A 27,654-nucleotide genomic window follows, 5' to 3' on the forward strand; every position below is an offset into this window, starting at 1 on the left:
GAGGTTCCCTATAACATCCTGGCAATATTCCTTCAATTTTTTTAGTTGTTTTTATTATCTTTTTTCTTTAAAGTCCATTGATCGTCACAAAAACCCAGGAAATGCAACTAAGGAGAAAACAAATGTCCAACGGAGATCTAAGAACCCAGAGCTATGGAGGAGACGGCACTGGACTGCTGGGTGTTCAAGAGGGGGCGGAAGGGGCAGTCTCCACGGGGCAGCTGGCCATGGGAAACACAGGAGGAAGGTGAGGCCACCTGGCAGGGCCAAGTGGTTATGTTAATCGCTGCACGATGACGGCGTTGAGCAGGTTGGCTTCCTTAAGGGTCTGGTTCTCATCAGCCAGCTCTGTGTTCGGGAAAGTAGTCATGAGGACAAAGCTGGTGGCAGCCATGGCCGGCCGGGCGTCCACAATGAAGAGTCGGATGTCACTGATCCTGGTGGAGCAAGGGTGAGTGGGAAGTGGGTGAGCAGTGCCCTTCTCTGCTGCCCACAAACCCCACCCTTCAGAAGGATGCACCGCATCCCCAAGCTCCCTCCCGAGGCCCCATCTTCTGGAGTGGCCAAAGCTCTCCTTTGGAAGCCCACCTGAGCAGGTCACTCCCTTGCCTAAAACCCTTCAGGGTTACTCCCATTTTCTTTGGGAGAAATGCCCATCTCCTTACTGTGGTCCCAAGGCCTGACCTATTTTACACCACCCTTCTTTCAGTTCCTTATCATGCTATGTTCCATGCCTACATTTGGGTCCCTCTTTCTAGAAGCTCCTCTGCCTGATTTCCCCCCCTGTAATCCTAACCAAACCTTAGGCCTCAGCTCAAATGCTGCCTCCTTGAACAGCCTTCTCCCCAAGCTCCATCCCCTGATCTTGCTTCCACAGGACTGATCAAGTTTGTAATCAAATAATTTTGGGATAGGATTAAGGTCTGTCTCCCCCTGTAGACCACGAATTCCATAAGGGCAGCAAATACTACGTCTCTTAGAAAATCACCATTTTAGTGAAAATGATTAGTGAGAAGAATCACTGAAGGTGATTCCAGGAATCCCTACTCTAGATACTGCTTGTGTCCTGAACCACCATGGTCACCAACCATGAGAAAAGTGATCTGAAAGAGCCAGCCTTCTTCCCTAGAGTGCTTAAACAGAATCTTCTTTCTACCTCCAACACTTAAAATTTATGCAGTTCACAATCTGGCACATTTAAGGGCGTAGATATCCATGACATAGTCTGAGACCTCCAGCAGAATCTTCTACCCAACCAGCTGGTAAACTCTTGGGATGGGCTGACCACCCGGGTGAGTGAGCAACACTCATGCTGAAAAGCTGGAGTTACTGAGCGACATGAAACTGAGGCCAAGAACTCAGACAAGTGACATGAATTAATTCCCTTAAACACAAAGCACCTGACAGTGCAGTGAATAGTTCCTACTAACAGAAATGTTTGAACAAAGATTCCATGTGCTCCTGGGGCCTGTTTCACAGCTCACCCAACATGTGAGCCTTGTCAACACTCAAGCATTGTCGAGCCATTCATTGAGTCCCACATGTGGGTTCTGGTTCACCTGGCCTATGATTGATGACATTTAGACACTGCTAGTCTAGAAAAAGGAGTTGTGAAATATTTTGACTCTATCTTCCCCTGCTAATCACTTCATCACTCTGAGTCTTAATGGAGGGAGGCAGTTTACTTTGATCCAGGCCAGATGATCTGAGATAGTAAAGCAGGTGTTCTGGAATTCTCAAATGCCAGATCTGAAAGAGATCTTAACATCCTGGTCATTTTCAGAGACCCCTTGTGGGAAGAAGGTGGAGAAAGCCATGGGTGGGATGCTGGTCCTGTGTCTCCTCTCCTTTCTATTAAGCACAGCTGTTCAAATTTTATCTGTTCTACATTTGGGATTTAGCATGAGATTTCCTTTGAATAAAGAGTGTGATGGCTGAAAAATCCCTAAGGAATCCAATCCCCTAATTTTACAGGAAAGGAATGAGAACCACAGTAGGCCAAGAGAGCAGCCACTGGCCTCATTTAATGGAAGTAGGGGCAAAAGGCTTCAGACTTGCATGCTTTCCATTCCACTGCCTCCTTTTCGAAAGGCATGGAGTGCCTGCCGAGGTTAGAAGAAAAAACAGTCCTCTGCTTCCCCCTTTTGTGGGAATCTTTGGGACCCTCCTAAAATAAGGTAGGCCAGACAACATAAGGTACCTGTGGCTGTGATTAAATTTCTGCACCAGCCTCCCGCCATCAGCAAGCCGTATTTGGATGTTTGTGGTAGGCTGTGACTCGTCGATTGAGACAGAAGAGCTGGCTTTGGCTTCATTTTCTGCTTGCTGGGCTGGAAAGTCAGTATTCAATACCTGGGGTACAGTGCTGAGGAGAGAGGATCATGTCAGGATACTAACAAAAACAAGGCCCGAAGCAGGAGGAAGATCCTGTCTCAGACTTTTACTAAGCATTTGCTGCACCTGGCATTGTGTTGGTCTTGCTGAAACAGGAATGACTGAGACAGAATGCCTGCCCTCGTGGAACTTACAGGCCCAGCAGAATTCACCTCAGACTCTGAGTTACTGCTAGCTCCCCCTCACTCTAGTAACATTAGGTAAGTTATTCAACCCCCTCTTCCTTGATGTGCTCACATGAATAAGGGCTTAAAGAGATGAAAGCTGTATGTAAGACAGCCTGGGGTAGGAGAGACCATGGCGGGAACTTGGAGGGTCCAACAGATCAGGATGCGTTTAGCTTCAATGAGAGGTGGAGGGCAGAATGGGGAGAAGCACTCTAAGTCTGCAGTGGAGGCAGGATTGTCACAGCCTGGCCGTGGCCGATGGGACACAGGGATGAGTCTAGACTCTTTCTCTGTGATGGAATTTTCAGGCCTGCATTCCTTACTGAAACCTCTCATGTGTCTATTTCATACTCATGCGCCAACTATGAGAAAGGGGAGTGGGTGCGGGATGTTTTATGAATAAGACACGGTGTCTGCTGCCGTGTTTAGAGCTCGAAGATGGACCGAGGCTGGAATTCACCCCCTACCCATGGTGTGTTCAGCAAGTTACTTAAGCTCCCTTAGTTTCAACAAGGATGGTAACAAGGATTTTTAACAAGGGTTAAGGCTACTAGCCCTGCTCAGGTTTTGTGGGAATTTAAGGAGTGAATCAAATAAAGCTATTAGGGTAGCTGACAAACACAAAAAGTACATACAATTCCCAATTCTCTGATCTTTGTCTCTCTCCTGTAAACCAACATACATCTTGCTTGCAGCCTTTCTCTTAGCAGATGCCCTGGCCTAGGCCTCTGCAGATCTTGTTTCCCCTCAAAGCCTCTAATCCACATTTGTCAAACACAAGGCCCGAGGGCCAAATCCGTCCCGCCAGGCCTTGCAATGTGGCCCGCACCGCGCTGTCATCACTGCACTCCGCTGCGTTTCCATCACAATGACAGTTTATGACTGTTCAGTAAACCATTCGGCCCGCGATTTAGGCTGGATTTTAGATTTTGGCCCCTTCTCTGAGTTCGACACCCCTACAATCAGATCAGTCCCTATACCTTTCCCTTCCCTCTGATCTTTAAAACTAAGAAGGGTGCTCTTAACACATTGAATTGGAAGTTATTTCCCAAATGTGCTTCCTAGGGTCCTGTCCCTTGAGATATCTCCAGGAAGGTCTCAGAAATGCCACCTATCTCTCAAGACTTTAATACGCTAGTGCCCCATGAGCATCTGAGCATCATGGGGCACTAGCGTATTAAAGTCTTGAGAGATTGGGCGGTTAAGGCAAACTTATTCTAGCACCATGTCCTTTTCATGTTACACTTGTTGATCTCTTGCAGAGAATTTCAGACTACTGAATGGCAGCCATTATTATACAGGAGTCAGTGTGATGCTGGAGAAACAGCGTAAGACCGGCCACCTGGTCCCTGCTCTACTGCTAAATTAAACAAGAAGACTGGCCTTGGATAAGTCACTTGACTTCCCAGGGCTTCAGTTTCTCCATGTGTAGCACAAGGAACTGTTCTGCTATAGTAGGGGTGTCGAACTCAATCAGAGAAGGGGCCAAAATCTAAAATCCAGCCTAAATCGCGGGCCGAATGGTTTACTGAACAGTCATAAACTGTCATTGTGATGGAAACGCAGCGGAGTGCAGTGATGACAGTGCGGTGCGGGCCACATTGCAAGGCCTGGCGGGACGGATTTGGCCCGCGGGCCTTGTTTGACACATGTGCGCTATAGGATTAGATAAGATAAGGTATGCAGAATGCCCAAGACAGGGCACTCCATACAAGAAAGCAACTGATATTTTTGGCTTTCTTCCTAGCACAGCCTCTTGCATAGAGCTGGTGCTCATCATTTGAAGGTCAAAGAAAGCATGACACATGGACTTGTCATGCTTGACTGTTTCTCTTGCATACTCTGAAAATAAGGTGGGTTAGAGAAGCATGGTGAATATAGTGTATGTTTACGAAGCACCCATTACCAAGTTGGACCCTGTGCTGAGTACTTTGCAAGTACCAGTTCATTTAATCCTCACACCAGCGTGCGAGGAAGGGATTCATCACCAACACTTCACAGATGAGGAAATCAAGGCACAGTGGGATTAGGCAACTCTCCCAAAATTCCAGTGTTGGTTCTACCGTGTTTCCCCGAAAATAAGACATCCTCCGAAAATAAGACCTAGCGCATGGAAAGATAAGACATCCCCTGAAAATAAGACCTAGCACAACTTTGGGAGAAAAAATTAATATAAGACTCTGTCTTATTTTCGGGGAAATAGGGTAGGTGAATCCAGGATACAATCCAAGCTGTCTAGCTCTAGGTCCAGTGCTTCTAACACTTACCACACTCTCCTGCCAGGTCTAGGGGTCAGACTGACCTAGACTTGATTTCAGAAACATTACCCCCAAGATGAAATTCCTCATCAATAAAATGGGAGTTAGACAAAATCTCCCATAATTACTAAGATAATAGCTAAAACTAATGCACCATACCCAGAATATAATGGAAACAAATATTAAAGTCTATGCGGCTATGGAAGAACATCCAGGTTAGCCCTAGCTGGTTTGGCTCATGGATAAAGCATTTCCCTATGGACTAAAAGGTCCCAGGTTCAATTCTGGTCAAAGGCACATGCATGGGTTGTGGGCTCGATCCCCAATTGGGGTCATGCAGGAGGCAGCCAACCAATGATTCTCTATCATCATTGATGTTTCTATCTCTCTCTTTTTCCTTTCCTGTCTGGAATATATATATTCCAGGGTAAAATGCAGTACGGAGGGAACCCAGCTCTGCACTGGTCTTGGGTGTGACTTGACTCATGGACAGAGAATTTCACAAAACAGAAAAAAAGAGAGAAAAAAAAACAACTCAGATGCAGACAGCAGTGTAGTGATTGCAAAGGGGAGAGGGAGTTAGGAAAGGTAGAGAAGGGTGAAGTATAAATGGTGATGGACAGACTTTTACCACTTTGGAGTGGCAAACACAAAATAAGTGTATAGATTATGTGTTCGTTGACGAATGGGGCCACATGCTAACCTGCCAAGCTCAGGGAAGGCCTGCGTGGCAGTCTAGCAAAATCAAAGACCTAAGTAACCACAAAGGATGGTCTGAATTTAAACTTTAACTAAAAGCAGTTGGGGGGTAGTCACCTCCTAGGCCGGTATCTTCATTGACAAGGTCAACCTTTACCTTAACTAAGCATAACTTTTTGCATCTATTATAACACATTCTTGAAACATCTGGGTAACTTGTAACTTCCCTTTTTCTGGGCCCTTTGGGGCACAACCTAATGTGTCTGGATGCCAGGACGGACGCCACAAATTCCTTTAACTGTCCTGCATCCACTTAAGTGTGTGTCTATCACTTTGCTTTTTATCCACTTCGAGGTTTCCCCACTTTGCTTTCTCCTACCTCTCCTCTATCACCAATAGATTTCATGTAACCCACCTGTCTCCTTCTTTGATTGAAATGTATAAAAATAGATGAAAGACTACCATTCTCTGGAGCAGTGTTTCCCAAACTTCTCTCATGATGAGAATCATCTGGTGTTGTTGTTAAACTACAGATTCCTGAATCCCAACTAAGAAGTGCTAAACTGCCGAAACCGGTTTTGCTCAGTGGATAGAGCATCGGCCTGCGGACTGGAAGGTCCCGGGTTCGACTCCGGTCAGGGGCATGTGCCTTGGTTGCGGGCACATCCTAGGTGGGGGGTGTGCAGAAGGCAGCTGATCGATGATTCTGTTTCTAGCTCTCTGTCCCTCTCCCTTTCTGTGAAAAATCAATAAAATATATATATTTTTTAAAAGTACTAAACTAGAATTTTTGGGAACATATAGGTAAAATTTTAAGTATATAATTTATACAGTTTTACCTATATGTTCCCAAAAATTCTAGTTTAGCACTTCTTATTTGGGATTCAGGAATCTGTAGTTTAACAACTCCACCAGGTTATTCTCATCATGAGAGAAGTTTGGGAAACTGCTCTGGAGTAGGGGTGTCGAACTCAATCAGAGAAGGGGCCAAAATCTTAAATCCAGCCTAAATCGCGGGCCGAATGGTTTACTGAACAGTCATAAACTGTCATTGTGATGGAAACGCAGCGGAGTGCAGTGATGACAGCGCGCTGCGGGCCACATTGCAAGGCCTGGCGGGACGGATTTGGCCCGCGGACGTTGTGTTTGACACATGTGCTCTGGAGCATTATCCCAATCCATTGAGATACTGCTTCCTGGCAATTGTCGACAGTTTGCCTAAAATAAACTCACAAAAATTCTTACAGGTTTGAATGTTTTTACATTAACATGTTGTAGAATTATGCACCTAAAACCTGTATAATTTTGTAAACCAGTGTCACCCCAATAAACTCAATAACAAGAAAAAAAAAAAGCCTCAGAATCCTCATTTGTAGGATGTGGATCAAAACAGGATTAAAGGCCATAATACATATGAAATACCGTATTTTTCGGACCATAAGATGCACTTTTTTCCCCCCAGAAGTGGGGGGGGAAAGTCCCTGCGTCTTATGGTCCAAATATAGCCTACACATATACTTTAAAAAAAAAGTTTTTTTACTTGCCCGGCTCTGTGTGGTCTCTGTGTGCTTGCCCGGCTCTAAAATGGTTCTAAATGCTGCTGTTTACTTTACAGGGTTGATTACATGTGTTTATGACTGTGATGTTGGGTTTTAATGCACATAAAATATTTTAGGACACTATTTGTTTCAGAATCTTTTTTTCTTCATTTCCCTTCTCTAAAAACTGGTGCGTCTTATGGTCCGGAGCGTCTTATGGTCCGAAAAATACGGTATTTAATATAGTCCTTAGTTAACTGTAGGAAAATACTCAAATAGCTGATTGCTATCATTCTTCAAGTCCTCTTCCACTTACGTTTGCCTAAATTAGTGGTGTCGAACTCAATCAGAGAAGGGGCCAAAATCTAAAATCCAGCCTAAATCGCGGGCCGAATGGTTTACTGAACAGTCATAAACTGTCATTGTGATGGAAACGCAGCGGAGTGCAGTGATGACAGCGCGCTGCGGGCCACATTGCAAGGCCTGGCGGGACGGATTTGGCCCGCGGGCCTTGTGTTTGACACATGTGGCCTAAATGATGGACCCAGATCACTCAGAGATGCAACTGTCTACCCATAGGCTGTAAATGGAAGGCCACCAGAGGCACTGCAGCCTATGCTGAGAGGTAGGGAGTGGAGGAGAAACCTCAATACTGGCCTTGCGGTTCTAATTTGAAGCAATACATTCAAAGAACATTAGATCTATATTGTTCTAATCATCGTAGGACAGCCACGTGCATCTGTTCAAGGGATGCCCAGCCGTGTCTGGTGCTTGAGAACTGTTATCATCTGGGTCATTCCTCTCCAGCAGTGGCTGGGCCATCTGTAGCAGTGAGGGTACTACATCCAGAGGCAGGAATGGTCAGATCAGATCAGACATCTATTAAAAAAGTAGTTTCTTTACTGTCTCCCTGAAAATATCACATGAATCACAGGAAAATTGAGTCTTACTCAGATTAAGAGTTTAAATCACCTGTCTGCTCATTTCCTTTGTAGTGAAAATAAAGTGGACACTAAGATGCTTTGTTTCCACAATTATAAGTTCTGAGACCCTGCCATCAAAATTGACTACTACAAAGCAGGGCGATCATCCCCACACTGTAGTGACCCAGGCCCACCCAAGTGCAACTCCTGGTGTTTGTTACTCAAACTCAAATAAATGCAGTCTTATCCAAATCTTCAAATTAGTTCCCATGCAAACAACTGCAACAGCTAAAACAATAAGTGTAATGTAACTGAAAGAAATTTTTCAACTGAGAACAACCTATTCATTCACTTCAAAGTATTTTTCCAGATTACTGGAGAAAAAAAAAAAAAAGAAGAAGAAGAAAAAAACGCTCAGGACTGACTTTTGAAGCAAATTTGAGAAATTTTTTTTTAAAACTTTTGGTTCCAGATCATTTTAGTTGACAAGATGACAATGGAAAACAGTAAAATTTATGGAAAAAACTAAAACACACACACACACACACACACACACACACACCCCACAAAATGGAACAACAAAAAACAAACCCAAAAGGTTATCCACCTGGTTTAGACTAAAAAACTAAAATCCCATCTCACTTAACTATATAAAACTTTTTAAAAGCCCTAGCCAGTGTGGCTCAGTTGGTTGAGCATTGTTCTATGCACCAAAGGACTGCCTGTTTGTTTTTGTAAAGTAATTGAGATATTTGTATTGATTTCAGAGAGGAAGGGAGAGGAAGAGATAGAAACATCAATGATGAGAAAGAACCATTGATTCACTACCTTCTGCATACCCACACTGGGGATCGAGGACACAACCCAGGCATGTGCCCCTGACTGAAATCGAACCCAGGACTCTTCAGTCCACAGGCCAACGCTTTATCCACTGAGCCAAACCGGCGAGTGGATAAACTCTCGAGCCCCAGTTTGCCGCTCTATTGACTAATGAATTTGCCGACCATTGGGCTAGGGCAAAAGGTTGCCAGTTTGAAACCCATCAGGACACATGCTTGTGGGCTCTATTCTCAATAGGTTGCGTGCCAGAGGCAGCCAACTGATTGATAATTTGCTCTCACATCAATGTTTTTTCTCTCTCCCTTAAAAAACAAACAAACAAAAATCAGTAAGAACAAATTAAAAAAACCAATAACACACCAGAACTAAAATAAAATGAAAGTGGAACTGGCAATGAATATTTATTTAGCTGACAAACACCACACCTGATTATCACACTCTGTCTCCATCTGTGGGTTCATCCTCCACACTAATAAAGTATGTATTCCCATCTGGCTAAAATAGACTTCCTTAAAAATATTTTCATTTTTTGAGATGTGGAGTCTTGTACACATAATATTGTTGGATCTTCTAATAAAAGCATTTCCTGTTAGTATTATGAAACTGAACAATTCCCAAATTTCATGGTGTTCTGAGCCTTTCTCTAGAATTGCTAGTGGTTAAAAAACTGATAAATCCTTTTTTTGGAGGTCAATTTGACAATTTAAAAATGTAAAGACCTTTGGAGCCAGCAATTTTACTCCTAGTCTATGATTAAGGGGTATACAAAGATTTAATTAGAGATATTCACTACAATGTTGTTCATAATACCGTTTCCCCAAAAATAAGACAATGTCTTATATTAATTTTTTCTCCCAAAGTTGTGCTAGGGGATGCCTTATCTTTCCATGCGCTAGGTCTTATTTTCGGAGGCTGTCTTATTTTCAGGGAAACCAGGTAGTGGCAGCTGCCTAAATATTTAACAGCAAAGACTGGTTCAATTATAGCACATACATGGGACAGAAAATTATATTAACATTAGAAATAAAGTTATAGCCGAAACCGGTTTGACTCAATGGATAGAGCGTCAGCCTGTGGACTGACAGGTCCCAGGTTCGATTCCAGTAAAGGGCATGTACCCTGGTTGCGGGCACATCCCCAGTAGGGGGTGTGCAAGAGGCAGCTGATCGATGTTTCTAACTCTCTATCCCTCTCTCTTCCTCTTTGTAAAAAAATCAATAAAATATATTTAAAAAATAAAGTTATAGAAATACTTCTGCTGATATGAAATGACAGCAAAACTATATGGATTAGGCAAAATAGCAGGAGCTAAAAGAGCATGTTTACACACACACTATAATATACATAAAACCACCAAGATACTGACTGAATATATCTGGTAATTAGATTTAGGAATAGTTTTTATTTTCTAGTTTTTTTTTTTAAAAAAAGAAAACATTTCATTTTAATAAAAATAAAAGAAAAAATTATCTGATGCTCTACAAAGCTTACCATAGCTAACAGGAAAGCTACAAATGGACTACTTTGAGAATAGTTGTCCTGAACTAATCCACAACCCCAATGTGGTAGGTGAAATGATGAAGCAGGTGGACTTAACTATGTTGGTTCTGGTAAATTATAATCTGTTGGTCTCTAATGCCCTGAGCTATGACCCTTGCCTCTGATGAGGCATGCTGGCCAACAAGGAGGTAGGGGATCCTAGGAGGGCCAGCCAGCAGCTCAAAAAGCACAGCTGTTGATAGACCACACTCTGATCCCTGCAGATGAGGGTGAGAAGAGCAAGGGCAATGGAAGAGCTGCCAGATCTAAGACAGAGAGGATATCTTGTTAGGCAGGACTGTGGGAAGGAATGCCAATTAGAAGGCCTGGGTTCTGGCTCCAACACATACCAATCATATACCCAAGGGTAGTAACCCTAAAGTCCAAGAGCCTCAGTTTTCTCTTTGTAAAGCAAGGACTATGCTCCAAGTGCCTCTCATGTGTACTCAATTCCCTCTGAAGAATAATGGTCAAGTGACCCCATGACCATTGCCAAAAGTGAATGGGACCCGAGAGAGGTAGCCTGCATATAGGGTCGTCAAGGGTCTGGTGGGAGAACTCTGCCTATCAGGTAACAGTGCTTATCAATTAACCAGTTCCCATCAGGGGTCTGAATGCAAGATGGAGGCCATGCCAGAGGACACAAGCAGAAAAGTCACAGGAAGTGGCAGAGTGAGTGTCAGGAAGGAGCACAGAAGTAAGAGATAAGAGCTAACATAATGGTTGACCAGTATCCTGCACTGGTCAACAGTATATTTGAGCTTTTTTGGATCCTGAACATGCTGCTGCAGGGCTTGCTGGGAGGGAAGAGACCAAGATTCCTTATTCCCCCTAAATCCCCATTTCAGCTGACCTAAGTATATTTGTCTGTTTCAGCCTTAAGCCACAAGGCTTCACACTCTAAATTACTTAGTCAAACCAGCAATGTGTTACCCTTATTGTGGAACAATACTCATTGTGGAACAGTGCTATGTGCTCCTCAAAACAATATCAAAGAGATAATGACTACTATCAGTCCTATTTTATAAGTGGGAAAACTGAGGCTATACAGTCCAAGGTCACGTGGCTAGGAAATGAAGATTTAAACTCAGGTCTATTAACATCAAAGTTCACATTCTCCATAATTTTCCTCCCATAAAAATAAAATGTGAAATACTTAATAAAGAGTGAAGACTTATATAAAGTGAGCAATACGCAGGAAATGTTGAACCTAACAGCAGTTCCGCTCCTACCTGTGCTGCTCCTTACCTGCCCAGTTTCTGACCCTCGCCAGTGAAGGCTTTGAAGGCTCCTTTGGGCTTCACAAAGTCCTCATCTCGATGGTCCTCCATGTCCAAATTCACCTGCCCACCATGAGCTAACCTCCGGAGCTCTGCTGGCACCTCCCTGCAGGAGAAAAAGCAATGCTGGGACCCACAGAGAAGGATGGGAATGACAGTGATAGTATAAACTTCTCAGTGAAAATCACTGGGCCTCCACAGAAACTGGCTACTCTCATGGCTATCTGTTTGCCTCCCCTTTTCTCTTGTCTACTCAAAGGCATGGTAGAGACCTGTATTTATTTGGTCACTTGGTTCTGCTCAAGAACCAAAGAGGGAAGACACAGAAGGTTTTAGGCGCAGATCTGTGAATCTGTATCTCAACTGTGCTAAATCTGCTTACAAATTTACTTCTTAAATAGTAAACATTCAGATCACCCCATCTCACTCGCTGACCTGGAATCCAGAAGAGGACTTTTCTGCTCACCCTCTGCGGATTGATTCCAGAAACTGGGCATTAGATGGGTCTTGGTAGCTTCTGAGTTCACCATTGTCCAGGCTGAATCCACTCTTCCAGAGCTTCAACACTATATGAACCTGTGACAAGAGGACGTAGTCCATACATTGTCAGGAACCTCGCAAGCACACCATTGTGAACCTGCAAGTTAGCATGTTTTTACTATTTTATTGTGCCATTATTAAAACACAGACAGCCTGGCTGATGTGGCTAAATGGTTGAGTATCAATCCATGCACCAAGAGGTCACAGGTGCGATTCCCAGTCAGATTCTGTGTCAAGGGCACAAGCCCGGGTTGTGGGCTCGGTCCCCAGTAGGAGGCATGCAGATGCAGCCCATCAATGATTCTCTTTCATTATTGATATTTCTATCTCTCTCTCCCTCACACCTTTTCTCTCTAAAATCAATAAAATATATTAAAAAGAAAGGGAACTTTAAAAAAAGTTTATGGCATTAATATTAAATTAAAACAACCTCAAAATTGTTTATATAGTATGATTAGTCTTACAAGGAGGGGGGGAGAGAAACCCTTATGCACAAGGACAAGAGAACTGAAAAATAATAAGAAAAAAAATTTAGGTTGCATTTCACACCTCTTCTAGTGGTATGGAGATCATTCTTTAGCTGTGCTTACCTCACCAGACAACCCTGAATATACTGCCCCTCTGCCTGAGGTCCATGGAGTGCTAGTTGACTTCTTTGTCCATCCCCTCTGCTTACCCCTTCTCAGAGCCCCCTGCCCAGCCAGATGAAAGCTGCCTTGGATTCTCAGGTAAGCCTCTGTTCATGGGCCACAGCAAGGACACTGTCTCTCCCCTCTCACGGGCTGCTGGTTCATGTGCAACATGACCAGTCCCCTCTGGAAAACGGTAGAACAGTTCACAAACTTCCCCTAAGGAAGGTAGATGCACACTCACATCGTGGCTGGAATGCCGCCTCCTTTCTCCTGCTACATAAGCAGACTCTTCCTCTGGTGCTGCCCCAAGACGGTAACCACCCCCAGCAAATGGCTGTAAAAGAAAAATTCATAAAGACTTGAAGAATGGGTCAATAGAGGTGGGGATACTCTCTTGATGTAGTAAAAGCTCGTTAACTACTAGATCCACTTCCCATAAATGTAGAGCTATAGGCCCAGGTGGACTGCAGAGCCATTAACAGCCTGGTCATTAAGTGGTCAGGATTAGGGTGAGAACTGGAAGAGGGGAATGCTGCTTGGCTCAAGAGAACAGTTGCTCCTAGCTCTAGTTAATCATCACCATGTATCGGGTCTAGTAATAATTAATGTCGTTTTAAACATTCGTTTAAAATCTTGCTTGGCGTTGACTTGTATTGACATAACCTTCAAACACGTGGTATCTACAGAACGTGTGAAGTGCAATTAACAAGTTTTGCTTGAAAAAGTTTGTGTTTGGTTTGGTTTTTGTTGCAAAACTAGGGCTAAGAAGATGGCGGATGAAGAGCATATTCGGCACTGCATGCTTTACGAGTTCCAATTAGGAAGAAAAGCAAGTGAGGCTGCAAAAAACATCTGTAGTGCTCTTGCTCAAGATGCAGTTAGCGCCAGAAAATGCCAGCGTTGGTTTGAGAAATTTCGCGAGGGAAATTTTTCGTTAGATGACAAGAGTGGTCGAGGCCGTGTGTCCAATTTTGATCAATAAGCTCTTCAAGCTCTTTTGGTGCAAAATCCTCAAATTACCCAACAAGAGCTTGCGACAACTTTAAATTGTTCACAAAAAACAATTTCCAATCGATTGCGTGCACTTGGCAAAGTCCAAAAGTTTGGAAAATGGGTTCCTCATGAGTTGACCGACAACAACCGTAATCAAAGAGTCACAATTTGCAGTTCGCTCCTCTCTCGTCAAAACCGTTTGCTGTTTTTAGAGCAAATTGTTACCGGAGATGAAGAATGGGTGCTGTATGTTAATTTGAAAAGGCGGCCTCAATGGTTGGACAAAAATGAGGCTCCGCAGCCCACGCCAAAACCTGACTTGCATGCGAAAAAAGTGATGTTGTGTGTTTGGTGGAATTTTAAAGGAATTCTTCATTATGAATTTTTACCATCTAACCAAACCATTACAAGTGCAGTGTATAGTGCCCAATTGGAAAGGTTAAGCCCAAGCTTTAAGAGAAAAAGAACCTGCGCTGATTAATCGGAAGGGCGTAATTCTTCACCACGATATCGCACGACCGCATACTGCAAGAATCACTGCTGAAAAACTGCGCCAGTTGGAATGGGAAGTTCTCCCTCAACCTGCATATTCTCCTGATATTGCCCCTTCCGATTACCATTTGTTTCGTTCTTTGCAAAACTTCCTTCTTGGAAAAAAATTTAATAATGAAGAATGCCTCAAAAATGCATTGACCGAATTTTTTGCATCAAAATCACAAGAATTTTACAACAGAGGGATTAAAATGCTTCCTGAGCGTTGGGCACAAGTAGTAGAAAACAACGGCAACTATATTGTTGATTAAATTTTATTGTGTTGTTTAAATAAATTCGATTTAAAAAAAGTATTAGAAAACGACATTAATTATTACTAGACCTAATGTAGAAAAGGGTGTATAGGATAAATGTAGAATTTCTGATTTCCCCAAAGTGACAGAAATCCAGATTTTATATAAAACAAGTATCTATTAATTCAATTAAAACAAAATAAAGCAAAACACTAAGTCAAATAGGATAGGCCATATAAAAATGGGTTAGGTTCTGCACCCAACCCAAACTATGGGTCACAAGTTTGAAAACATTGCTCCAAATGTTAATTTCATATTAAAGGGTGGGAGAAACCATGCTGCTCTCCTGTGTATGAGAGTAAGCGACAAATGAAAAACAAAACAAAAATTCAGTCACTACTGCGGTGAGGAGGGCCTCCTTCTCTTGCTGGAACCTGAGTCCTGTAGACAGAGATGACCTTCTATGCTCACTTTTGGTTTACTGGTCTCTCCAGGGCTCCTGGTCATTTGCTCCACAGCTACAGCTCCATGTTCCTTGGCACCTTTAAATAGATCATCCACCAGCTCATTGGGACTTTTCTTCCTGGGAGGGCCAACAATCTGTTGTCCACTTCTCTCTGAGCCTCCGGCATAAAACCTGTGCAGAAAATACACATCTAACACCAAATGCACTTGAAAACACAAATACAGTATGTACCAGGTTCTGGGCACACTGAGGAGAAGGGTACTATGCTCATCTTTAAGGAACTCACTATCTAGTTGGGGCATATGTAAGGAGGCAGGCAGGCACAATGCAGGCTGAGCAGCAACAGGCCAGTATAAGGGATACTCTAGGAACACTGAGCTGGGGAGGACAGTCAAGGCTTCCTAAGAAAGGTGTCTTCTGAGCTGAGTCTTGAGTAAGAGGATGAGATTATCAGGCGAAGAAATCAAGGGGAAGGCATTCCAGGCATGCATGACAGCAAGTCAGCTCCGGAGAGTCCCACTGGCAATTGGCCATCCGGTGGTCAGCACTTCTCCAGAACATAGCAACTATGGTCACAGTCAGAAGCAGCTGCCTCTAGCAGTTCTGTGTTAATGGTAACAATGGCATAATCAGTACAGGCAGCGAGACTCCAGTACTGGCTCTGCTGCTGAGTGACGCTGGGCAAGACAGTGCATTGCCCTGCATCTTATTTTCTTTGTCTCTGAAATGAGAGGAAAGAATCACATGCTCTACCTACCGGCTCCTTAAGTCAGGGCCATGAGGTTCAAATCAGCAGATGTATGCAAAAGAACAAGCACAAAGTAATGCACACATGTAAGGTGGGGTGATACAGCATCAACAGCTCACCCAAGCCTTACCTCACCTTGCTAATCTTGTGACATATACTGCGGGCACTGAGGTGAGGGTACTGGAAAAGGTCAGGGATGCCCAAAAACAAGCCTGAAGACACCCACATTGGGTGTTGCAATGGGCCAAGCATGACTTGAGATTAAGTTAGCACTTTTTTACCTGGGTCTGAAAACCAGGAGTCACATAGCCTGGCTAGCTGCCTCCTTATTACTCCTATTCACAGCTAAGTCAATAGCATTACCTGGATAGGGGGAATTAAGAACCTATAAAAATAAGTCTCAGCCTTTCATTTCCTGACATTCCCTAAGAAATGCAAGGCAGCCCTAACCGGTTTGGCTCAGTGGATAGCCTAACGTTGGCCTAAGGACTGAAGGATCCGAGGTTCAATTCCGGTCAAGGGAAGGTACCTTGTTGCGGGCATATCCCCAGTAGGAGGTGTGCAGGAGACAGCTGATCGATGTTTCTCTATAATCGATGTTTCTATCTCTCTCCCTCTCCCTCTCTGTGAAAATATCAACTATATATATATATTTTGCAAGGCAAAGCTATAGGCTTTGGCAAGAACACTACCACCAGAGTCATCAGGTCTAAAATGCTGAGGAGCCAAGGAAGTAATTAGGAGGTGAAATAAAGGGTCAATGTTTGGAAGAACAGGTCATTTAGGAGCTAGGCAGTCACATACTTGATGACATTGCCTGTCACTCAAGGAGTGTAAAACCCCCAAGTTAACATTTCTTTCTCAACCTTGAGTGTATCCAAGAAGGCTGAAGGCAGTGTAAAGTGTATTCAGATGAAATCAGAGAATAAAACATATGCAATTTCTCAGCCCTCTTCCCAAAGAATGACCATGATAAGCTAATTGCATTTCCATAATGGTTATTACACAATGTTCCTTAGGAATGTCTGAGAGACCAAGGCAGAATCCACGAAGAAGCAAAACCCGTGAAATGAGGCTGCAGCCAGTTCATTTTTGCTCATTTCAGGTAGATGAAGTTTTGCTCAATGGACTGTACAGGATCTCCAAGCCTTGCTTATGAACTAGAGGTCTGTTCAACAACTGCCTTAAAATGATTCAGCCCATAGCCCAAGGACATACACAATAGTGTGATAAAGACCAGAGATGGGAGGCGGGGGATGGAGGTGGGATTGCTCAGAAGGGGTCAATGGGGGGGAAAATGGGACATCTGCAATACTTTCAACAATAAAGATTTTAAAAAACAAACACTAAAGTAAATTCATTAAAAAAAAAAAAAAAACACCAAAAAGCACTCAGCAGCCGAAATCAATATGGCTCAGTGGATAGAGCATCGGCCTGCAGACTGAAAGGTCCTAGGTTCGATTCTGGTCAAGGGCATGTACCTTGGTTGCTGGCACATCCCCAGTAGGGGTGTGCAAGAGGCAGCTGATCGATGATTCTTTCTCATCAATGTTTCTAACTCTCTATCCCTCTCTCTTCCTCTCTGTAAAAAATCAATAAAATATAGTGGGGGAAATATACATTTATAATCCTTTTATTGTTTATTATGTGATGTATTGCTTTTTATTTTATTTTACTTTTAAATATTACTTCATTGATTTCAGAGAGGAAGAGAGAGGGCGAGAGAGAGATAAAAACATCAATGATGAGAGAGAATAATTGATGCTGCCTCCTACACATCCCATACTGGGAATGGAGCCCACAACTGAGCATGTGCCCTGACTGAAAATTGAACTGTGACCTTCCGGTTTGCAGCTCAAGCACTGAGCCACGCCACTGGGGAATAATGTATTGACTTTTTTTTTTTTTTTTAATGTGTTTTTTTTTTAACTGATTTTTTTAGAGGAAGAAGAAGGAAGAGAAACAACAATGTGAAAGCAGAACATCAATCAGCTGCCTCCTGCATACCCCATAGTGGGGATCGAGTCAGCAATCTAGCCATGTGTCCTGACCAGGAATCAGACCAGCAGCCTTTTGGTGCACAGAAAGATGCTCACTTGAGCCACACCTGTCAGGGCTGGATGTATTGCTTTAATTAAAAAGAAAACGCTGGAAAGAAATACACCAAAAAATACTGATACCTGGTTACCTCTAGGTTGTGGTATCATAAGATACTTTTTTCTTTCTTATTGATTTATTTCCCTTCTCATAATTTTCTTCAACAAGTAAATATTTTAACCATTAAAAACAAAAATAAACCCCGAATATACCAAAATAAAAGCAGCAGTAACAGGGGATAGGGATTACTTCTAAGTTATCTCTGGGAGGAGGGGGAGACTGTTTCTACTATGTGTGTGACTAGTCCACGGTAACAATAGCTAATGATAACCAAACACGTTTATCCTTCTACATGATTTACACCTTACCATGATTTATACATTAGCACGAACTTTTCTGTGAATTGTGTTCCCCCATCAAAGACTCACCTCTGGCCTTCTTCCTCTTCCTCATCATCATCTTGGTCATGAATGAGGTCTTTGAAGGATGTTACCCTGTTATCGCTAGAGATGCAGAAAACAACAAAATTATCTCAGGGAAGTTCATGAAAGGTAACCCCCATCACCAGCTGTTAAGGAGTTGAGGACACTGGGGTTAGATTTTTTGGTGGATAGGAAGAGGATTTTTGTAGAAAACAGTTAATCTCTCCAAGTTTATATATAAAATAATGTGGCATTTATTTCTTCAAGGTGACACAGGATTGATAATAAGTTTAGAAAGGGGGAGAGAAACAGGATGGGAGTCTGCACTATTTAAAAAATTTACTAATGGCCGAAACTGGTTTGGCTCAGTGGACAGAGCGTCAGCCTGCAGACTGAAATGTCCCGGGTTCGATTCCGGTCAAGGGCATGTACCTTGGTTGCGGGCGCATCCCCAGTAGAGGTTGTGCAAGAGGCAGCTGGTGGATGATTCTCTCTAATTGATGTTTCTAACTCTCTATCCCTCTCTCTTCCTCCCTGTAAAAAAATCAATAAAATATATTAAAAAATTACTAATGACCCTAGCCAGTTTGGCTCAGTGGATAGAGTGTCGGCCTATAGACTGAAGGGTCCCAGGTTCAATTCCGGTTGAGGGCACATGCCCGGGTTGTGGGCTCGATCCCCGGTTGGGGGCATGCAGGAGGCAGCCAATCAATGATCCTCTCATCATTAATGTTTCTCTCTCTCTCATCCTCTCCCTTTCTCTCTGAAATCAATAAAAAAAAATTTTAAAAGTATTTTCAATATTTAGAAAAAAAGCAGAGTTGCCTGTGGTGTAGTTTAGAGGCACACAAAAAATGAGTGTGTGGAGGATTAATTTCCTCCTCTGACGTTGTCTTACACTGCCACTTTTTTTCTAGTTTAGATTTGTCTGCGAAGAACCATCTTAGTTTTTCAAGGATCACAAGACATTCATTTTATAAAAACACTAGAGGCCCACTGCACAAAGAAATTCATGCAATAGGCCTTCCTTCCCTTGGCTTCCAGCACTGGCTTTCACCCGGGACCCTGGACCCAGGCCTTCACTCTGGCCAGTCTGCCATCTTCATCTTTGCTGCGGCACTCTGCTCCTGTAGGTCCCTTCAACCCCACACTCCCCCCCACCCTCCCTCCGTTCTCCCTCGAATAGCAGGCGTCCTGCCCCGCCTGGCCACTCTACACCTGGAGCAGCTGGGTATCGGCCATCTTTGGCCTTCTAATTTACACACTCACTCTGATTGGCTGTGGGTGTGGCAGAGGTATGGTTAATTTACATGTTTGTCTATTATTATGTAAGACTAGAGGCCTGGTACAGGTACATGAAAATTCTTGCACTGGAAGGGGGAGTTCCTTAGCCCAGCCTGCCCTCTCTCACAGCCCAGGAGCTCTCAGGGGCGGGAGGCGACCAGCAACCATTTTAACCAATAAAAACAAAAATAAACCCTGAATATAGAGGTCTAAAGTGGGGCCTGAGGATTTGGATTTCTCACAGTTTGCAAATCCTCAGGCCCCACAAATGAAATATTTAATAGTTTCATTGCTCAATGGACTGTACGGGATCTCCAAGCCTTGCTTATGATCTAGGGGCCTGTTCAACAACTGCCTTAAAATCATTCATGCCCATAGTCCATGGACATACACAATAATGTGATAAAAACCAGAGGTGGGTGGTGGGGGGGAGAGAGACTGACTATTTGAGAAACACTTCTGAGAGTTACCTTAATGGTATGGATGTCTTGAGGACACTGCCAATTTCAGAATATTTTGTCTTTGTCCTCCACAAGTTGGCAAAATGTCTCAGAAATCTCAATTTTTCAACATCAAAACTCTATTTCTCAGGCTACTCTGGAACCCTAAAGTGGCATAAATGTCCTTTGTCAGATCACATTTTCTGCAGTGTGGATTATCAAATATGGAACCACTAGTCACATGTGGCTACTGAGCATTTGAATGTGGTTAAGTACAAATACTTAATTTAAAAAAACACACGAGGCTAGTGGCTACTATAATGGACAGTATAGTTTTAGATCAGACAATGGTAGTCCCTGAAATTCTCAAAAAGTATAGTTTTGTTAGATGGAAGAAAAAAACAAAAAACTACTACCTCTTTGTTGACCCTCGGCTAAGTACAGGGGTGGGAGGTGCTAAATGGTAAGTAAAAGTAACTCTGGAGTTCGACAGACTTGGGCTTGAATCTGACATAAAAGCAACTATGAGTTACTTAACCTTTCTAAGGCTCAGCATCTTGACCTGTGAAATGGTGAGCACCTTACCTACTTCCACAGCTATCCTATATAATAAAAGCATAATATGCAAATTGTTCCCTCTACCAGGAGTTTGATTGCTCGCTATGATGTGTGCTGACCACCAGGGGGCAGAGCAGAACATGGCAGGTGTTGGCGAAGTAGCGCTGGCATCAAGTGGCAGTGGAGGTGCTGCCTGCCCCAACGAGGGCAGGACTGTGGCAGGATGATAGAGCAATTGAGCAGGTGGTGCCAGGTCAAGGCAGCTAGTATTTCAGGAGTGCCCAATTGCCCTATCAGTGGTGGCAACAGGAGTCAGAGCTGCCACCCGGTTCCCAGGTGCTGAGGGAGCCATGTGGGGGCCTGATGACTCAGGTGGAGGGGGACAGGGGCCCCCAGGGGCCCAGGTGCTGCCCGGGGCCCAGGTGCTGCCCAGGGCCCAAAGGTCAGCTGGGTCCTGCCCTTCCACGACAGACACTCTCGCTTCTAAATCCGGCCAGGCGTAGGGACCACACCCGTGCATAAATTTCATGCACCAGGCCTCTAGTTGAGCTATGAGAACGTAAGTGAGGATATCTGACAGAGCTACACAGATGTGGGTGCTCCTGAAATACTAGCCCCTACCACTTCTTGGTAATTATAATTTACTTAGTGATAAAAAATGAAGTTAAATGTCAGGAGAAGAGTTCACGAAAGCACAGTGGTGATGTTACTGAGCAGAAAAAGGATGGGCATCAAATAAGTGAATTACAGTTGTGATTGGAGTACTGAGGAACAGGGTTGTAGTGTCCTGCCTATGGGTTAACATGCTCAATAGGGGAGGTGGGAATGGAGTTAAACCCGGAAAGAAGCAGGAGATCTGGATAGGCAGAAAGCAAGAACAGGCATGCCCCATCAGATAAGAGGATCAAACAAAAGCAGAAGAACCAAAAACAAGACACCAAGAAATCAGTGAGGTAAATGAGAAAAGGGGGGTTATGATTAGGATGGCAAGTTCACTGCACTCTGGAGGACCCTGAAAGTTCACAAGGAGAGGCAGGATATAATTCAGCTGAATGCTGGAACCAGAATGCTGTACATAGATCCTTGTTTTACTAGCTGTGTGATCTTGGAATCTGTAAAATGAAAGTAACAACAGTATCCACCTCATAGAGTTGTAGAGAGGCCTAAAGAGAGATAAACATAAAGACTTAATAAAAATTAAAAATTAAAAAAAAAATACTTAATCCAGTCCCTGGTACTTGGTAAGTGCTGAATAATGGTGACTGTTACTATGAAGGAATTTAGATTTTTCTCCTGTAGCAATGACTAACCTTTATGTCCTGATGACCTTTGAGAATCTGATAAATGCTATGGATTTCCTTGCCAGAAAAATACTACAAATTTCTGCCTACAATCTCAGGTAATTTATGAACCTTCTCACATTAATTCCAAGGATTTATCCAAAGAGTTCAGAGCCTCCCTCCTAAGAACCTTGCTGAGCCGAAACCGGTTTGGCTCAGTGGATAGAGCATCGGCCTGCGGACTGAAGGGTACAGGGTTCGATTCCGGTCAAGAGCATATACATTGGTTGCGGGCACATCCCTGGCGGAGGATGTACAGGAGGCAGCTGGTCGATGTTTCTCTCTCATCAATGTTTTTAGCTCTCTATCCCTCTACCTTCCTTTGTGAAAAATCAATTAAAAAAAAAAAAGAACCTTGCTGAGTCGAGTCAAAGGAGTAACTTACTAATTGTCATGATTGTCATTCATAGCAGCGCGACATGAAAGATATCTGAGATGAAAGAGAGGGGAGCATCGGGAGAGCCCAGAGGAGGTTTAGTGTCCTGCAACAGTCAAGTCAAACAGGAGTGAGGGTGGGAAGAAGCAGGCCACACACAGAATTCCTTTGAGGTGTAGCACAAGCTCGACGAATGTAGTCAGTGTTTTCCTTCTGGACAAGGACAACAATGCAACAAATTGCCCTTCCTTTCCCGCAATGCCACGTCTGAGGGTTAGCCAATGCAATAAAATAAGGCCTTTGAGTCTGCATGTATTCAGCCTTTTACTGCCCTCAGTCTTAACATTAAACTCTCCTTTTCCTTGATTTTTTTACTTTATATCTACTTCTAAATATGTATACTTGCTGTGAAATGACAAGAAACAAAGAAAAAATGGGGAAGGTGAGAACGGATGCCTGTAATAATAAAATGATAATAGCTCTTTGTGTTCAAAGTGCTTTGTATGTATCATTTACTCTCCTATTTCAGTGGTCGGCAAACTGCAGCTCGGGAGCCACATGCAGCTCTTTGGCCCCTTGAGTGTGGCTCTTCCACAAAATACCACGGCCTGGGCGAGTCTATTTTGAAGAAATGGCATTAGAAGTTTAAGTTTAAAAAATTTGGCTCTCAAAAGAAATTTCAACCATTGTACTGTTGATATTTGGCTCTGTTGACTAATGAGTTTGTTGACCACTGTCCTATTTGGTAGGGACTATTCCCATTCCCATTTGACAAGTGAGAAAAACTGAGGGACTGAGATGTTAAGTAACCTGCCCAAGATCACAGATCTCTTAAGCACTCCCTTAATAGGACTTTGGGATTACTAGAGAAGAGAGGTGTGAATACATGACTGACATCACAGGCTAAATTTCAACTTCTCCTGTTATATATCTCTGACATGCCAACACCCCAACAGAAATCTGGGGTGGCTATGAAAGACTCACACCCCAGGAGATCAGCTATTTATACCAGCAGCTGCAAGAGCCCTTAACCTATAACCATGTTCCAGGCAGTAACAACCCGATGTGCCATTAAGGCCATCTCACAGGGTAGCACCTATGAATAATGAAAAGATCTGTTGTCTACAACCTCTTTCCTCTGGAAATGGGAAGTAGGGAAAAAAGTTAAGCAAGCAATGAGATCTGGGGTTAGCGTTCAAGGGAAAAAATGTGCCTTGGCTAGTGTTGCTCAATGGTTAAAGCATCAGCCCAAGCACTAAAAGGTTAAAGGTTCAATCCCAGTAAAGGGTTCATATCTGGGTTAGTTTCAGGCTCATTCCCAGCCACAATTAGGGTGCATGCAGGAGGCAACCAACTGATATGTGTCTCTCACATCTATGTTTTTCTCTCCCTCTCTCTTGGAAAATTAATTGAAAAAATATCAAGTGAGGATTAACCAAAAATAAACAAACAAATAAATAAAGGGACGTGTAATTTAAGGCTCAGAAACACAATTAGCAACTCACTGGTAAAGAAACACTGTATCTATATTCCAGGATTGAAGTCAAACCCAAATACATTTGTTTTCTATAAGACTTTTTTTCCTTAAATATATTCTTATTGACTTCAGAGGAGAAGGAAGGGAGAAATAGAAACATCAATGAGGAGACAGAATCACTGATCAGCTGCCTCCTGCACACCTCACACCTGGGATTGAGCCTATAATCCGAGCATGTGCCCTGACTGGGAATCAAACCGTGACCTTCTGGGTCACCCCACTGAGCCATGCCAGCTGGGCTCTAAGACTTCTTAATAGGGTAATGGGCATCCTAAAATGTCAACAAACAAATAATCCCAAACCACAACAAAAGTCTAATCTTGTACATCTGAGCACCCCTGGAAGGAAGTCCTTCGGTTTCTACTGAAACCTCAGAGATGGAGGCCACTCCTCACTTTCATAAGTAAAGACCCTCAAACATCTTAAAAGGAGGTTCTGTGGTTTCCTCCAGGACGATCATAAGCCACACTCACTGAGAGCCCCCCCCGGAGAGTGTTCTGCATCTCTCTACAGGAGGAACAGGGAGGTCAAACAGGGTTGCACTGGGGGAAGGCAGGCTCCACACAGAGTTCCTCTAAGGTGCCAGCACAAACCTGGCTTCTGAGAATGCCACCAGTTTCCTTCTGGACAAAGAACTAGGACCCACCAGTGAGTCTAACTTTGTCACTGAAACCCACTGGTCCATATCAGCCTGAACCATCTGTCAAGTTAGGAAACAGCTCATCACTGCTGGGAGCACACCCATGTAGCAGTTCTTGAAGCTAGTCCTTACCTGGGGCCTGTGCCTCTGGGTAACGAACTGGGGGCTGCCTGCGCAATGGTCACAATGTCTTCGTCCCCTCCATCCTCATAAAAGCTCGCTAGGGCGATCTGAAACAGAGAGGTAGTTACTTGGGGTCCTTACACAGGCCTTCCTCTAACACAGATATCCTCTGAGTACAAAGGAGCAAAGACACAAAGATAAAGCCCACACTTACACTAGCTCTGTACCTGAGGGTCATAGAAAATCAGACCGACTGTTACCCGAAACAAATTCCACCTACTGTGAGGGGGAAAGGCAAGAGGGAAAGCTGGGATGATTCTCATTTAAAGACATGATCTAGGAAAAGCCGTGTACAATTATTGAGCACTGACATGCCACGTTGAATGTAACTGCACATGTGCTAACTCAATTCATCCTCAAAGAACCCTATGCAATTTTAACTACTATCCTCCCATTTTGTAGTTAACACAGAAGTCCTCAGAAATTAAGAAAACGGCCAAGGTCAGAGCCAGGTTCCGTCCTAGGCAGTGTGTGCAGGCTTTATTCTCTGCTCTTATGTGACAGCCAGGAGTCAGGACCTGTGGGGCCAGTCCAGATGCCACTTCTACTTTCTCTCCGAGGCTGTTTCCTACCCATCCCACCACGCCTGCACAACGGACGAGCGAACCCTTTAAAATGTATACAGAGTCGTGTCTTAGCTTTATACATGGAAGTCTTCTGGCCATTTGTGATTGCTTCTCTCATCGACTCAATGGGCAGGCATTTACTAATCACTTACTTTGCAGAGAGATAAGAGCATGGAGGTCTAGAGAGATGAAGAAAGACATGGCTTCTGTCCACAGGGTCACCAGCCTTAAAGAAGCAGTGAGCTGTTATGGGACATAATCATCCCACTAGGAACTGTGTGTGCCTCCTTGGGATATAATGTAACTTGCAGGACACAACAGGCTCGCAGGGAGAAAGCGTGTAGTCACGGGATATGAGTGATTGGCACCGAGATATGAGTGATGGCCTGACCAGGCAAATCATGTCACATACATGACACTGATTCCCACCTACAGTGTGAGGAGACGGGGGCTGATGACGTGCTAATTGTAACACCGTGAGCTTCTAGGCCTTTCAGGCAGGAACTGCACTTTCTGTTTCTGCCCTGCACGAGGGCTTTGCTCACACGGAGTCTGCAGAGGTGCGATGCTCTCTCTCTTTGGGGAAGCAAATTAAATGGTGGCGTCAGCAGACCCAGCACAAATCCCAAACTCACTACGTATTGGCTGTGTAGCCCTGGCACATCAATTGCCCTCTGAGCTTCCAGCTCCTCGTCTGTACCATGAGGCTCATCTTGACCTCAGTGTTGCCAGGATTAAACAAACCATCATATGTAAAGCGCCTGGCATATGGTGGTGAAGAAGCTGGGTTTTGAAATCGGACGTCACTGAGTTCCAATGTTCTCTCTCCCACCCGGAAAGCAGTGAATGAAGCCTTGAGCAAGTAACTTAAGCTCCCTGAACCTTAGCTGCAAAATGCAAAGTTTAAATGACTCAAGACACGGAAAGCAGTTAGAACATCATCTGGTTCATCATCCTCTATCCAAGATGTACGCCGGCCAGGAACATTTATGCAATGCAATTCTTTCTATGGTTTTTATATGCCGGGCCTTGTTCCAGATAGGGGTGATTAAACAGTTAAAAAAAAAAGCCTGCGTGCGGCTCATCTTAATGTCTTAATAAGCATTTATGAATATTTAACACATCCCAGTGAACAAGACAACTAGACAATAACCTTTAGAGACTTCCATTTTTCAGATAAGGTGGCTAAGAAAGATAAACACATTCCAACCGGGCGCCACCGCCCCGGAGGGAGGTAGCTTCTCCCTGCCATGAGGTGGGAGGGGGCGTGGGCCGGGTTCCTGGCCCGGCTTCTCCCCCCTCCTGCGGTCGGACATGGAAATAAACTACCACCTCGCGCCCCACCAGTCTCCCGGCCCGGCCTCCGACCGAGCATCTTCCGACCGGGCCTCGGCGCGGCCGCCACGCCCCCAGGGCCCGTCCCCACGCTGGTGGCTGCAGGGCCCTCGCCTCGCCGGCCCAACGAACCGGAGAGGCAGGGGGGGAACCCGAGGCCAGGCAGGGCCGGGCCGGGCCGGGGCTGCCCGGCGTTTTCCCGCGACCCCGCTGCGCTCGGAGGCGTGGCAGGCGGCCGCGGGCCCCTGAGGCCTGTGTCGGGCCGCGGCCCGGAGGGATGACGGTGCGCTTCGGCCGCCGCGGGCTGGACGTGCCGGGCGCCCGCGCCACGCAGCCCCCGGCCCGCCCGCCGCGGCCCGCCGCGCGGCCCTCCCTACCTGCAGATCCCAGCCGGCCGACTCCAGGAAGAAGCGAGCCCGGTCGTCCTCGGTACCCGTCACCGCCACGAACTCCCTCAGAGCCTCCTGCCGCTCCGCCATGTTCGACCGTGTGTGCTCCCCAAACCGCTCCGGCCGCCGCGGCACAGCCCCAGCCGCTCCGTCGCGTTCCGCCCGCGGGTGGGTCCGGCTCAGGGGAGCGGTGCCCGCCCGCCCGCAGGCCCCGCCTCACCGGTGCCTCAGGGAAAGCCTTCCGTGCTGGCGACGCCGCCCCTCCTTCCGCGCCCTCTGGCGGCCATGGCGCAGAGCGGCAGCCCAGCGGCGGGGGATTGGGGCGCGGCGGCTTTGAAACGTGGGGGTAAATGGAATGCAGGATGGCTGAACGAGTCAATTAATCATGGACTCATCCGGTCTTTGCATTCATTCATTCATTTGTTCATCCACTTGTTCAAATGGTTACGGAGTGTTATCAAGGGCCCGATGCTCTTCCAGGGCTAGCGAACCGCTGTGAGCAAAGCAAAGTCCCTGCCCTCCTGGGGCTCACTCACACTTGAGGGAACAAAAGCGGATCTAGAACAGCAGGTCACGCTTCTCTTCCAAGCCTTCGGTGGCTCCTCATCTTCGCGTGAGTCTCTAAGGCCTGCCAGACCCATGTGACAGGAGCCCGCCCCTCCACCTCATCTCTTAGGCTTCTCAC

The 27,654-nt window shown here is 44.8% G+C and overlaps 1 protein-coding gene across 5 annotated transcripts; it reads right to left on the bottom strand.

The window, feature by feature from the left end:
• Window positions 1-27,126, bottom strand: NSFL1C (NSFL1 cofactor). 5 transcript variants are annotated; one of them, XM_045574523.1, is made up of 10 exons: window positions 26,958-27,120; window positions 24,629-24,726; window positions 18,328-18,402; window positions 15,812-15,817; window positions 15,060-15,225; window positions 13,052-13,144; window positions 12,105-12,214; window positions 11,607-11,744; window positions 2,201-2,365; window positions 1-437 (listed from the first exon to the last, which is right to left on the bottom strand). In XM_045574523.1, exons 1-10 carry the CDS (start codon window positions 27,057-27,059, stop codon window positions 275-277), a joined length of 1,116 nt encoding a protein of 371 aa, XP_045430479.1. In that variant the 5' UTR covers window positions 27,060-27,120; the 3' UTR covers window positions 1-274. The 5 variants fall into 5 exon arrangements, with proteins under 5 accessions (XP_045430479.1, XP_045430478.1, XP_036275547.1 ...); XM_045574522.1 differs by having other exon boundaries at window positions 15,812-15,844; XM_036419654.2 differs by lacking the exon at window positions 15,812-15,817 and having other exon boundaries at window positions 26,958-27,126.
• Between the last annotated feature and the right edge of the window lie 528 nt (window positions 27,127-27,654).

The sequence above is a fragment of the Pipistrellus kuhlii genome, unplaced genomic scaffold (assembly GCF_014108245.1).
Source record: "Pipistrellus kuhlii isolate mPipKuh1 unplaced genomic scaffold, mPipKuh1.p scaffold_m20_p_6, whole genome shotgun sequence".
NCBI lineage: Eukaryota > Metazoa > Chordata > Mammalia > Chiroptera > Vespertilionidae > Pipistrellus > Pipistrellus kuhlii.

Bases quoted from the DNA above. Each gene is read 5' to 3' on its own strand.
- NSFL1C (XM_045574522.1), bottom strand. From the start codon at position 27,059: ATGGCGGAGCGGCAGGAGGCTCTGAGGGAGTTCGTGGCGGTGACGGGT. The intron at 15,226-15,811 runs GTAGGTAGAGCA...TTTTCTGCACAG, and splicing joins GGCCCTGACTTAAGGAGCCG to GTTTTATGCCGGAGGCTCAG. The intron at 438-2,200 runs GTACCTTATGTT...TTGCTCCACCAG, and splicing joins AAATTTAATCACAGCCACAG to GATCAGTGACATCCGACTCT.